The sequence below is a fragment of the Anopheles moucheti genome, chromosome 3 (genome assembly GCF_943734755.1).
Source record: "Anopheles moucheti chromosome 3, idAnoMoucSN_F20_07, whole genome shotgun sequence".
NCBI lineage: Eukaryota > Metazoa > Arthropoda > Insecta > Diptera > Culicidae > Anopheles > Anopheles moucheti.
Genome location: NC_069141.1, coordinates 47,444,470 through 47,458,572, shown reverse-complemented (window position 1 = coordinate 47,458,572; position 14,103 = coordinate 47,444,470). Strand labels below are relative to the sequence as shown.

General features: G+C 40.1%; 1 protein-coding gene across 1 annotated transcript; it reads left to right on the top strand.

Annotated features, from left to right (window-relative positions):
- The first annotated feature begins 1,533 nt into the window (after positions 1-1,533).
- On the top strand, positions 1,534-3,842 carry LOC128304247 (zinc finger protein 236). Its single transcript, XM_053041406.1, has 8 exons — positions 1,534-1,665; positions 1,754-2,342; positions 2,414-2,734; positions 2,814-2,941; positions 3,016-3,105; positions 3,202-3,291; positions 3,398-3,538; positions 3,611-3,842. The coding sequence occupies exons 1-8, from the start codon at positions 1,534-1,536 to the stop codon at positions 3,677-3,679; spliced, it is 1,560 nt and encodes a 519-aa protein (XP_052897366.1). The 3' UTR covers positions 3,680-3,842.
- The last annotated feature ends 10,261 nt before the right edge of the window (positions 3,843-14,103 follow it).

Below are 14,103 nucleotides of genomic sequence, written 5' to 3'. Positions count from 1 at the left end.
TAGGAATGCTTTGCTTATTTCAGAAAGAAATAAAGACTTTTATTCTCCATAATTTATTGTTGCTACCGTCGCGTTATTTGTAATATGTTTGCACTCTGGCTCTTAACATCTTTCATCTCATCGTAGATCGGTACTTGTTAGCATTGATGGATGATGTCACCATTGTGCTTTTAAACTCGGTCATCTCAATACCATTTTTTGGAAGGTATCTGCCATATAACCAAATGCCATATAGCAAGTGCCACATAGCCATACAATGTACATCAATAATGCCCATGGCATCAATGTATTCTAAGATCTAGATGATCCACAAGGCGCTTTATTCACTGTAGGGAATAAGACCATCTCGTGGGACATTACCAATGACTCTTGAGTTGGTTTATTGTAAACTCTTCGGTAGCTCAACCATTGCATAAACAACTCTGGCGAGCTAGTTTATCTCGCTCACACAGTTAACGTTCCCTTTACAATTTAGGCAGAGCTAAACGCTTCAATTAGTTCAATTTCTCGTGGCACAGTACCAGTAAATTTTCTATATCAAAAAGTTTGTAGATGGTAAAATGAAACCTAAAATGAAAATAAAAATACGGTTAGGTGTCTAGGATTCTTCAACCTTTTACGAATGGGTCATATCGATCTTGAATTCGATTTCCGATTATCTCCGACTTGTAGGCGGTATTCTACAATGTAATATTTGTCTACGTACATATCTCTTTGAGCTTTAGTATGTCTGTGTTGCAATTCGTACAAACCAGCTCGGACGAAGGGTGTGATGACACGAGCAAGTTTATTATGTGAATAAATAAAATTATCGTTCTGTCAAGAGTATTACAATGTACAAACCAAGCCAACGGTAATGCGTAACACAACTTTTATTAATATATCAATTATTAAGGTCAAATATCGTAAAGCATGAAATATAACATTTGTTCTACAATCAATAATATCTCATAATAGTTTATTTAAAGCTAAATTAAGCACGGTAAATAACATAATGAAAAATTCGAAAAAAATAATCATTCGACATAAAAATTATAATTATTAGTTGTAATTATGGTTGTTGAATGATAATTGTATCCAAACGATATGTAACGGACAAATTTGAAATGTATCATGACAGCTGAACTTATCGTTTCTGGAGTGTCAAGTTGCTGAGTGTCATTCGATGTGTCAAAACCGATTTCACGACGCTGCCATGTTTGCATATTTTCGTCCGATAAAAGTTTTTCCTTTTGTTTACATCGAAGTGTTGATACAATTTGTCGAATAAATGCTTTAATGCTGAACGCGTGGTTTACGATAATTGGTTAACATTGAATTTTGAACCGTTTTTACCGTCCGGTTCAATGTTGGAGTGGGACTGATCGTACGTAAGTCGTTTGCAAAGTCTTGGTCAGCAAGGCGCTTGATGTATGTGCGTTGGGCGACGACTGGAAGAAGCCGTCGCTGAGTAGGAACAAAACCTTCTAAAAGCAATAGATAGCAGAAATTGACCATTGGTAGATTTTGTAGTGGCAGGCACCATTGTGCACAATGGAACAACTAATAGTAAGAAACATCGAATTGGACAAGATTTGCCGTATTTGTTTGGCGGTGAAGAAGGAAATGCGCCCAATTTTTGGTGACATGATCGCGAACATGTTGATGGAATTCGCCAAAATACAGGTAAGTGAACAATGGGTGGAAATTGGTTATGCATGTCCATGCAGATCGGTAACATGTATGTTGTGCTGTATTTTTGTCTTCATTACAGATTGAACAAATGGATGGTTGGCCGGACAAAATTTGTGTACAATGCATCCACCAAGTTAGTCGCTGTCATGCGTTCAAGACGCGTGTGGAAAGATCTGACATAGCATTGCGGCAATATATCAAAGGAATCACGGTTACGGTAGAGCCGGAAAATAAAGATTGTGTTCCACCAGAACTTGCCAAAATGAGCCTAAGCCCACCCAAACTTCAACAAGTGGCCCCGGCGATGATGCCACCGCAGTTACACGAATTACATATCCAGCGGGCGGATATGCAAGCTATTCAGGCTGAGCCACCTATGGCAGCTCCTGCCATGATACTGACCAGCGCACAACTGATCAATGCCGGCGCACAGATTATTAACACTGGGCACATAATCACTACGGCGACTGGTCAGCAGATCATTCAGACTACTCCGCAATTCCAAGCTGCCTCGATTGGTCAGTTTATTCAGGGTCCAAACAACACCGTGCAAATGATCACGCAAAACGGTCACCCTGCACATGTTCTGCAAATTCAACGCACTGCAGACGATCGCTGTGAGATAATAGTGCAACCGGATATGAGCGAGGCACAATACCTGGAGAATGGTAATGAAAGAAATACTTGCTTTAATTTGATGGCGTCCGATTCTAACCACTTTATTGTTGTTATTAAGCAGTTTCATCTGTGCCGCTGATGGTAACGGCTCCGGCAGCAGCTACAGCACTAGCTACCGATGGAATGCATGCGCATCAATTGCAGACCCATCACCACATGGCAATGGAGCAAACCGAACAAACAGAGCTGGAGGAGAGTGAATCAGAAACGCAAATGCACGAAGAAAAACTGGAAGCAGATGTGGAATATGTAATACCGGACGATGACATGATTGAAACGGACGATATCATTGAAGAGAGTGCTGGCATCGAAGAGGGAGATATGGAGTATTACGCCGAAACGGAGTGTGAGGAGGAGTCGGATGACGAAGAAAAGCAGATCGGTACGTATTCGTTTAAAGAAATGGGTTGTCATTGAACGTGTAAGAATAATGAACGATTTTTGGTAAAACGTTTTCACAGCGGAATTCTTAACGTATCAAACATCGTGTCCCAGCCCCGGACGTTACGTGTGCAACCTTTGCCATAAGGAATTTAATCAACCGAAATGGCTTCATCTTCACATGTCATCTCATACGAATTGGATCAAGGTGAGTGATCGCGGATAGCAGGATATCGTAAAATTGGTTTATAATGCTGTTTTCGCGTCTATTCTGCTTTTAAGGCGAACTGTAAAAAGCAACCGGAATGTGAAATTTGCCATAAAAGTTTTCGTGGGCCGGGCATGTTGCGAATGCACATGAAAACACACGAGGTAAGAAGAGTAGTAAATAGCTATTACTTTCCTTTTGGGAGGATTGTTTGCACTGTTGACATTAAAACATTCATTTGTTCGTTTTCTACTTTAAAGAAGGTAAACAAGATACCTACATGCAGCATTTGTAACAAGGAGTTCAAATCGAAATCGATACTGTATCGCCATCGGCAGACACACTTTGAGGTAGTATTATTTGTATTTATATACTAAATTCAACGGACCGTTAGCGTCCGCCCTTCGTAAATTCCAATTGTTTATCCCACACCTAACTCGCTTTGTATCTTATTAGAAAAATTTCGAATGCTCCATGTGTGAGAAGAAGTTCAGCTCCAATTACCAACTAAACATCCACGAGCAGCGTCACAAAAAGCCGAAGTGTCACAAATGTCCCCACTGTGATAAATCATTCTTCAACGAAGCGGAACTAAAGGTACTTGTTCCTGTTTATCTTTCTTTTGTAAAGAACCTAACGTGTAACATGCAATGTATTTATTCGTTTTAGAATCACATTCAGCAACATTTGGGCACAACCACTAAACAAAACAAAAAAATTGCCATCAGCAGAAGTTAATCGAAAGCAATCTTCGCGTATTTGATGCAGTTATGATATAGCAGATAGTAGCGCAATAAGTAAAATCTAAAACTAGAGCAAAATATTTATCACGAAAATTATGAAACGCAGCAACAAATTATGACGCATTTTACGGAAATATGAGAGCACACATCCAAGAGCTTATCGAACGGGTTTCGAGATCTTATCTAAAACAGCTCTAGAATGGGGTTAGTAATTTTCCGTACATTTGCAGAATGATTTAGTTTTGTTATGTTCTATCGTTGCTATTATCGCGGAGGTTTTTTTTTTCACTTTTCATTACCTAACTGGTGCAATTGCATAGGTTCCAGTGATCATCACAAAAGGGCCTCTCCATTATGTACAGGGTTTCGGATCTGAACTGCAACTTTTATTATTTTGATACATATGCTCTAATGGTCAAAACTTATAGTTCTGGGAACAAGCAATTTATGTTTGTTGTAACTTCCATAACTATGCACAACTAAAACCTTAAGAGTGTGGCCACTCAACGTGTGGTAATCGTTCGAGTGCATAAACTATTGCCATTTTGGCAATAGTTACAATTTTATCAAAGTTGCAGTTAAATTCAGACACCATGTAGTAAAACTATACCTTATTAAGGATTTATATATTTTAATGCCAATTCTTTAATCAATCCTTATCCAGACAAATGGCCTCAATACGTTGCTACGGCCGTTGCTAATGGCCTCAATACGAAATACGCGAAGCAGAAAAATGCTATTTGTCTATCGGTATTGAACAACTGTACAATTTCGTTTACTGGCAGTAACACTGTGTTTAGAGATTGAATTGAATACGCTGTGATGACAGTCTATTGGAAATGAAATCTAAAAAATAGTATGCTAATAGGAAAAAAGCACCTTTTTGATAATGTCTTTATCTTTATTTATTCATGAAATTTCTATGTCACATTTTTACGAAAGTATGTTGTTGTCTGCTGTTTTGGTATTAATTTTCCTTTAGTTTCAGTATTCATCAGCGACCTGTAGAGTTTATTTACCTTTGCCGTATAGGACACAGTAAATGTGGTTTAATTCCAAAATTGCATTACAATGCAATACGTATGAAATAAGTGAATAGAAATCATAGTTACAATGTCAATTAAAATTGTACTCGTGAATTCATGAACACTTAATGAGATTTATGTTGTTTTCTACAGCTTATGTACCGATCAAATGGACTGAAATTGTACAATTTCATAAGATTGCTTCGTTAGATATCCAGATTTTTTTATTCCAAAATTATATACAACGCAAGCTGAATTCATCAAAACATAAAAAAGACTCATCATGTGGCAATTGTATTGGTAAAAAGTATAGAGAATTCTTACGGAAAAGCGGTTAACAAATCTATTCCATCGCTGTTTCATTCTCGAAAACACAGTGTAACTGCTTTTAGTAAACGTAACTGAAAATTAAAAAAATATTTTTGAAAATTAAGAACAAATCAAACAAAACAATTTTTATTTTTAGGTAATTTAGTTACGATTGTTTGGACTCGAAGAAGAGATAAACTTGTAGAACATTAACTTTGTACATAATTATTATACTATACATAAACCCAAATTCATCTCTAAATAAATAACGAAATTTAAGGTAAAATCAATGTGTCTGTTTTCTAATCTACTAGAAATGTGAAATTTTTATGACATGATTAGATAAAATTGTATTTATATGTTACCGTTAATATTTATTTGACTGCAATTTCTCATCAAATGGTACATTTACGTCGTTTCGTTCCAATTATTTAGTGGTAGTGGAAGCGGCCATCATTGGCACACTGAGAACACTGTTGCAAAATACAATGCGGATGCCAGCTACGTGTAAATAAAAATTATGGAACTCTCACAAAGTCACAATGCTATTACATAGCAGAAAGTTTATACAGTGCGTACTATAACAAAACGAATATTTCTTCACTGAGAACAACAAAAATGTTAATAATCATGTGCAGTTTCTGACTAAAAACATAAGCTTATGAACTACGTACGTATTGTAATCGGGGTTGGACCTCCTCAGGAGCATAAAATTTCCTTGAAATTGTGCTGCTCTGCTAGAGAAAATTGCAATATCTGTGATGCTGCTCAGTGCCTTCTACACGCTTTGCGATGCGATGAGAGCAGATGAATTCTCGAAAACGAAATGTACGCGAAATAGCTTTCCGTAAGTAAGGCTTGCAACAGCTACAAATCAGAGCCCCCTTAGAGTCGGGCCCCGCGGATGCTCAATCGCCTCTGGATGTGGTTTTAAACTGGGACCAGACATGAAGCAGAGACGTAGGAAGGAATCGAAGACAAGAACGCAAGGGTATCCATTCGCTCATTTGACACCAGCTATACACTTTAGTTTAAAAAATACGCTAGGATGTATTGAATTAATGATCAATCACTTTCCTGAAGATGAATAAATCCGGAATTAGTTGTAGTATTGGTGTTTCCCCGCAGGTGTACGACATAGTTCAAAGTATTCCATAGTAATCGGAGGAGCCCCGAGTATCGGAGTACATTCTTCTATAGTTTTGAGTAGTCCGTTGCAGTCCTAAGTCATTGGAGATTGCTGGAGTATCGAAGTCGACACCGAAGGATTGGCGAAAATTTTAATCGACTGCGAAGTATTCCAGAGCACCGAATTCCACTTCAAATCGATTATAGTGTTATTATCGAGATTATCGAGATAGTGTTGGGTGTTCAGTAGTCAGTGAATATACAGACTGGTATGGGTGTGGATTAAAAAGCCTCTTGAAGGATAATATAAGCACTCCATACCACCGTAACGGAAAGGTAGACAATAATTTCGAATCGGATTAACAGAAATCGATCTCCACTACGAAATGAAGACAACGATTGGAAACTAGGGGCATGGAATTGCAGATCGGAAGTGTCGTGACTTTTGCCCGGTTTCCTGCGTACACCCGCCATTCCGATTAGAAGCAGATTTCTTTTCTTTTTTTTTCTTTATATATTTGATTACAAATCCAAATGTTCAGACCGCTGTCTTACACGTCCGTCCAAAAACTGACTGTCCTTCCGCTTTCTCTTGCTGATCGTCGCTCAATCCTCTCACCAAACGAACCCTCTTTTTTGTAACTCAGGATCTTAGGATTCTCTCTTGTGCCTCTCTTGTGTTGATAGCTAATCCTTTCATGATACATTCTCATTTTTCGTTACTCTCCAAGTTTCTTATCTATCCTATTCTCTACATTCACCCCCGCCCCTACTCTACTGAAAAATTTGATATAGGAACATATCCTTAAGTTTTTCCGGTTTCTTAAGCACTCTTTTCGGTCTGTTTTCCGTAATACCGTCTAGCCTATCTTCGGAATGATCTACTGATTCATGTTCGTAATCCTTTGGCGCTGACTCAGGTGTCACTGTCGGTTTTGTACTTGTATTCGATGGAAGTTGCTCCTGTTCTAACGCTTTCTTACAATCAACCACATTGCGGGTATATTGTACTCCAAGTTCATTTTGAACAACTACTTTCGCGCCTTGTCTACTTATTATAGTATACCGGTCGCTTGAAAAGGTTCCATCTGTTTTATGTTTCTTCGGAAATGAGAGGAAAACTTTATCTCCCACGGCTATATCTGACTCTTTTGCTCCTCGACGCGAGTCGGCGTACGTTTTGCTAACTAATTTAGTAAATGTATCCCGCTCGCGCACGTCAGACCTGTCTATATCGGATGTTAACTTAGTTTCCCATAGACTAGGAAAAAATCCTCGATAACGCCATCCTACTAAGAGCTCAAAAGGAGTTACATTAAGTCTAGCATGTGGTTTTATCGTATTATGGATATGTACGTAAGCTTTTAGGGATTCCCTCCAATTTCTTTTTTCTTGTTTGGCCCCGGATATCGCTTTGATGATGCCCTGGTTTTGCCTTTCGACTGCTCCGTTGGACTGCGGATTTAGTGGGATCGATTTGTTAATTTTTATGCCTTTCTCCTCCCAGTACGTTATAAATTCAGCGCTTTGGAAGGGTGGACCATTGTCACTCTGTATTGTTAACGGTAAACCCCATGTATAAAATATCCTATTTAACGCCAGAATAGTACTCTTTGCGTCTAAGCAATTCATCTCGGTTACTACTAAATAACGTGAGTATGTATCTACCACTATCAAGAACTCTCCTGCTCCACATCCTGGTAACGATAAAAAATCTATTTGGAGTACCTGCCATGGCCCTTCAGGAAGTTGACGGTTGATCAGCGGCACTGGTGGGTTTTTTTTAGAAATTACTAAACAGGTCGTGCATCTTTTTACAAAGCTCTCCACTTCCTTGCTCATGTTAGGCCACCAAAAATATTCTCTCATAATGCGTTTCATAGCAGAGATCCCAATATGACCTTCATGAGCCTTTTCCAACAGTTTAATTCGTAATTCCTTAGGTGGAATGATTTTATCTTCCTTGAAAACCATTGACCCTAACAAACGAATCGATTTAGATTCCGCCTCGTATCTTCTAAGCTCTGCCGGCCAAGATCTAGATCTAATGGCCATTCTTACGGTGGTAAGTTCCTTATCATTTTCTGACGCTAGCTCGATATCCTTCCATGATACGCTCAATAGCCCCTCATCCAGAGCATAAAGAAGATGCTTATCGTTATCCTCATCGAAAGGATCATCATCCTGAGTCTGGCCTATCAAACGCGATAAAGCGTCTGCTACGTTCAAATGACCCGGGATGCGCTTCACCGAGAAGTCATAATTTTGCAATCTTAATGCCCAAGCTTCAGCCCTTGTAATGGACCGTTTACTTTGTCGGTAGCCCTCACCATATATAAATTCGTTTGCTTCGGAATCTGTACGGATGACGAACGATTTACTAGTTAAATAAAAAGCAAATCGTTCTACTCCCCATACGATCGCAAGTGCTTCCCTTTGAGTTTGAGGGTATTTTTGTTCCGTTCTATTTAGCGCTTTTGAAGCGCAAGCAATTATACGCGGCTTTCCGTCCGTCCCAAACTGAACCAAAACGGCCCCTAGGCCCACAGGAGATGCGTCTACATAAAGCTCAGTCTCGTCTTTGTAGTTGAAGTAGCCTAACCTAGCAATTGGTTGTAAAGCTTCGTATTTAAGAAAGTTAAACTCCTTTTCTTCTGAATCTGACCAGTAAAAGGATTCCGATTTTGCTAGCTCACGCAAGTGTTTTGTTTTGTCAGCCCGCATGTAAATGAACCTTTCTGAGAAATTAATGAAGCCTAAAAAACTTTTCACTTCTTGCACGGACTCCGGTCGACGAAAGTTATGAATTGCTTTTAATTTATCCTCTTCAATACAAAGACCCTTGTCTGACATAAGAAAACCTACAAACTTAACTTTCGTCTTGCCAAAAACGCATTTGTTCGAATTAATACGCACGTTATGCGTTTTAAGCTGCTTAAGAACAGTTTTCAGATTTCTATCATGTAGTTCTTTTGTAGTCCCGTGCACCAGAATATCATCTAAATAACATATCTGGCCTTGGCATCCAGACAATATCTTTGTTTGCATTATTTCTTGAAATATGTCTGGTGCATTGCACAGACCAAATGGTAGCCGCTTAAAACGATAAATTCCATTACCGGCGAAAAAATTAGTCAGGTGCCGCGATTGTTCCGCAATTTCCACGTGGAAAAATGCGCTGGTAAGGTCGATTGTGGAAAACCATTTAGCACCATGAAGATCAGCGAGAATTTCCTTCAAAATTGGCATCCTGAATGGAGTACGAATGATACATTTGTTAGGGCCTCTTAGATCTACTACTAACCGAATATCGTCTTTGCCTTTTGGGACGACCAACAAGGAAGAGCAAAACGATCTTTCCATAGAATCTGTGACAATTTCTACAATTCCTGTAGCCAGAAGGTCTTGGAGTCGCCGTTGGGTTTCCTCCCGAAACGGCAGGGGAATATTTGTAAAAATCTTGCGAGATGGAGGTTTAGTGCTGTCATATGACAATATTACTGGAGACACGTTAAACTTCGGGAATTCATTTGTCGCCGTCACAGCGAGGATTTCACCGGGAAATCTAATAGGAACACTTTCATTAGCAACCGTGCGATTGACGTTCACGTCAAGTCCTAACCGTAAAACGCTGTACCTAAGAGCTGTATCCCTTCCAAGCAGTGGTTTAGCGCCTTTAATAACGTAGAATTTTTCGTAGAAACGTGGTCTGTCCTCTGAAATAAATAATTCGGCCACGAAGGTCCCTGTCACTTCGATTTCACCCGGACTGGCATACGCACGAAGCGGTTTATCTGAACCACTTGAGATGCAGTAGAGCTGCTTCTTTGAAGTTTCGTCGTTTTGTAGTTTATCGAGGATATCTTCATTGACGGTATTCACTTCTGCACCGGAGTCTATTAAGAATACCACGGATATACTGTCTGCAATGCGGCCGAGGATACATCCTTTCTTGACTTCGAAATCGTGTAATCTATTAACGGCTAAAGCACTCTGTTCGACAACCTAAAAAATAATCATCAAGGATATTAGTTACCAATCACGATTTTTTTTTTTTTTGTATTCTTAATAATCTACAGAGACTACTTCTATCAACAACCTTTAAATCATTATCAAATTATCTTATTTATTTCAGGATACAGAAAAAAGAAATCGTAATGGGCCAGATCAGGTCGAATAATCACTTACGACGCCCATTTCATCCTTTTCTTCCTCTTTCTTTGCAATCGTGGCGATTTTCTTTGTTGTCCCCGACCTGTCATCGTCTTGGGCGAACCGACGCTTTTGTGTACCAGGAGTTGGTAATTGCCGGCAAGCTCGTTCAATATGTCCCGTTTTTTTTGCAGTTTCGGCAGACCTTACTCACTGCATGGCACTTTGATGCCACGTGAAATTGGCTGGAACATCTCCAACAAGGATTAGAGCTATTTCCGGCTCCCATACTGCTTTGCTCGTAACTGCCACTAGGACCTCTAAAGTTTCCCCAATTTGAGCGACCTTGATTTGCGAAGCTTCGTGCTCGCGATCCTGCAGGAAAACTAATCCCAGTTCTTTCGCGTGTAACTGCTGCTACTGTAACTTCGGTTGCTGGTTGGTGCGTCTTTTTGAAAATTTCCTCATTGGTTTTATCTACCTCGTGTCCGCGAATCCTTTCCAACAGCTCCGCAAGAGTACCTCCTTTGCGCAGAATTTTGCGACCAGCTTCGCGGACTTTGATATTGAGCGCGTGTAATTGTACGACTTCTGTCACACTTTCCATGAGTTTTTCCTCGTCGAAATCGCACAGTTTAGCTGATGCTATCACTCGCTTAAGATATTTTAGGTCTGATTCCTCCTTATCTTGAGTAAGTGACCTAAATTTTTGTCGTTGTATCAGACGATATTCTCGAGACCCAAAGAAACTTTCCAAACGTTTCATAGCGTTTGAATATGGAGCAATTGCTACATCGGGCGATGGTTGTTTGGGTGTTTCTTCCAAAACTTCTAGGAGTTTCGGTCCTGCCTTTACTTTAAAGACGTTGCTTTTAGTGTATTCGTCTGTAATGCCGGCAAGGTCCATGGAAGCCTCTAACAACTCCTTCCAATCTTCGAAAGATTTACGGTCGATTTCCTCCATTTTATCGTTTGGTTTACAATCCGGGATGTTTATTGAAACTGCCGATAACGCATTCATGGATGTAGCGAGTATCGAATTTTCTCGACCCTGTAAATCGATTGCTGTCGAATGCATTGGAGCTGGGTCAAACATTTCTTCAAATGGCTTGATTTTATGAACTTGCTTTCCATTTCCCTTAATCTTCTTCAATCTAGCGGACAGCAAAACGTTGCGTTTCCTTTCTGCCTCAAGAGCCTTCCGAAGTTTGTTCACTTTATTATGCTTTCTGAAATGAAACATTTATTAGTATAAGGAATAGTAAATCTTATTTTTTTTTTAACCTCTGATCGTTCTCACATGTAGCCCTCCCAGAGGCGTCCATGTATTATATTTAGTACATAATGTAGCCCTCCCAGAGGCGTCCATGTAACAGTACTTTTCTTTTTTTTCATGTAGCCCTCCCAGAGGCGTCCATGTATTATATTTAGTACATAATGTAGCCCTCCCAGAGGCGTCCATGTAACAGTACTTTTCTTTTCTTTTCATGTAGCCCTCCCAGAGGCGTCCATGTATTATATTTAGTACATAATGTAGCCCTCCCAGAGGCGTCCATGTAACAGTACTTTTCTTTTTTTTCATGTAGCCCTCCCAGAGGCGTCCATGTATTATATTTAGTACATAATGTAGCCCTCCCAGAGGCGTCCATGTAACAGTACTTTTCTTTTTTTTTCATGTAGCCCTCCCAGAGGCGTCCATGTAACAGTACTTTTCTTTTTTTTTCATGTAGCCCTCCCAGAGGCGTCCATGTATTAAATTTAGTACATAATGTAGCCCTCCCAGAGGCGTCCATGTAACAGTACTTTTCTTTTTTTTTTTTCATGTAGCCCTCCCAGAGGCGTCCATGTATTAAATTTAGTACATAATGTAGCCCTCCCAGAGGCGTCCATGTAACAGTACTTTTTTCACGTAGCCCTCACAGAGGCGTCCATATAACAGTACTTTTCTTCCTCCTCTTTTTTTTTCTTTTTTTTTTTTTGCATTCCCAAAAGCGTTCGTTAACACATTTTTAAGCACTTCCAGAGGCGTCCAACTAGTCCGCCATTTGATATTCTTATAAGAATCACGCCCTCCTGATTCGCGCACGAACACGTTGGTTTCGAGACTATACGTTAATAGACAAAAGTTCCGACATACTCATAATCGCACCATGTGGGGCACGGCACCATCGGCTTACACGGAACTGTGCAGTGCACGCGGTCCTCTGGACAATCAGCATACACTCTCAAATACTGTGATCAATAGATATACACTTCACTGTCCCATCTCCCCTTCCAACCCTTTTTCAAGTCAGCAGAACCACATCAAATACTTGATAAATCCCTCAGAACAACTTTCACAGGAATCGCGACACACCGGTTCACGTACGAACACGTTGGTTCCAAGAAAAGACGGGACGCTTGAGCCACACAAAACACCTGATATACCCGGTTCGAAACATTCGCAACAAACGGCCAGTTCACTGGTAAAGTATGCGATCTGTTTAATAACTATTAATTCGGATCGCTCGGAAATACTTTTCACTTTCCTCAATCATTCAGCCATTTCTGGTATGCGTTCGTTCGTGTTCGAACATGATCCCTTTTTCATTTCACTTGTAAAGTCACACCTTTTTTAATAGCATACTTACAATTTGGGAGCTTGATTTGCGCCATTGTCGTGACTTTTGCCCGGTTTCCTGCGTACACCCGCCATTCCGATTAGAAGCAGATTTCTTTTCTTTTTTTTTCTTTATATATTTGATTACAAATCCAAATGTTCAGACCGCTGTCTTACACGTCTGTCCAAAAACTGACTGTCCTTCCGCTTTCTCTTGCTGATCGTCGCTCAATCCTCTCACCAAACGAACCCTCTTTTTTGTAACTCAGGATCTTAGGATTCTCTCTTGTGCCTCTCTTGTGTTGATAGCTAATCCTTTCATGATACATTCTCATTTTTCGTTACTCTCCAAGTTTCTTATCTATCCTATTCTCTACAGGAAGGTTCCGCATTCTTTCGGACAAGGTGAGGGCCCGCGGTTTCGGTAGCACTTGATGAGGTGCGCAAACTACAGCTGGAGATCACTCATGCCACCATGAGACATATTCCCACCAGAAATAACCACGTTTTCTTTGATGGAAGACACTTCTCGGATATTATCGAAGTACGAACTTACAGAGGAGCAAACGTCGACTCAGGTCATTTGCTGGTTGTGGTGTAGTTACGCCAAAAACTGTACGTAGCCAAGAAGTTGTGCTATCAGCCTGCTCCAAGGGTTAACACAGATCGGCTGAGGCAAGCTGATGTGGTGAGGAGATGGAACTACCGAGGAGATGTCACTCAAAAATCACTAAAGTATAGTGGAGCAAGCCATCAGCAGCATGGCGAATATATTTGTTACACGTAACCAAAAGAAGGCCGACCGAGTACACCGGGGATAAGGTGACCTTTCACCGTTTGGAGAAGGAAATATCTTCAAACGAATGTGAATCGTACAATAGATTAAGTTACTCTTAGTTGTAAGCAATACGGCCTGGCCGTTCCTGAGTAAATAAAAAAAAACCAAAAGAAGGAATGGTTTTATGACGAGTTCAGGCGAGCATTATCCGAGAAGAATGAAAAACCTTTTCAAATAGGTGACGCGGGCTTAAGCACTCAAAGATGTCAAACAAATGTCAAGCCCCCCCTATTTGACATTCGGAGTCAAAGATAGAGTTGGCTAAACTTTCTCTGCTCCCGAGCGGCGTGTTGCACGGACGTATCTGTTTCCTGTGTTTTTATGTTCAAGTTTTATTGTGTGATGTATTGTCGATTTTAGATAAGGCA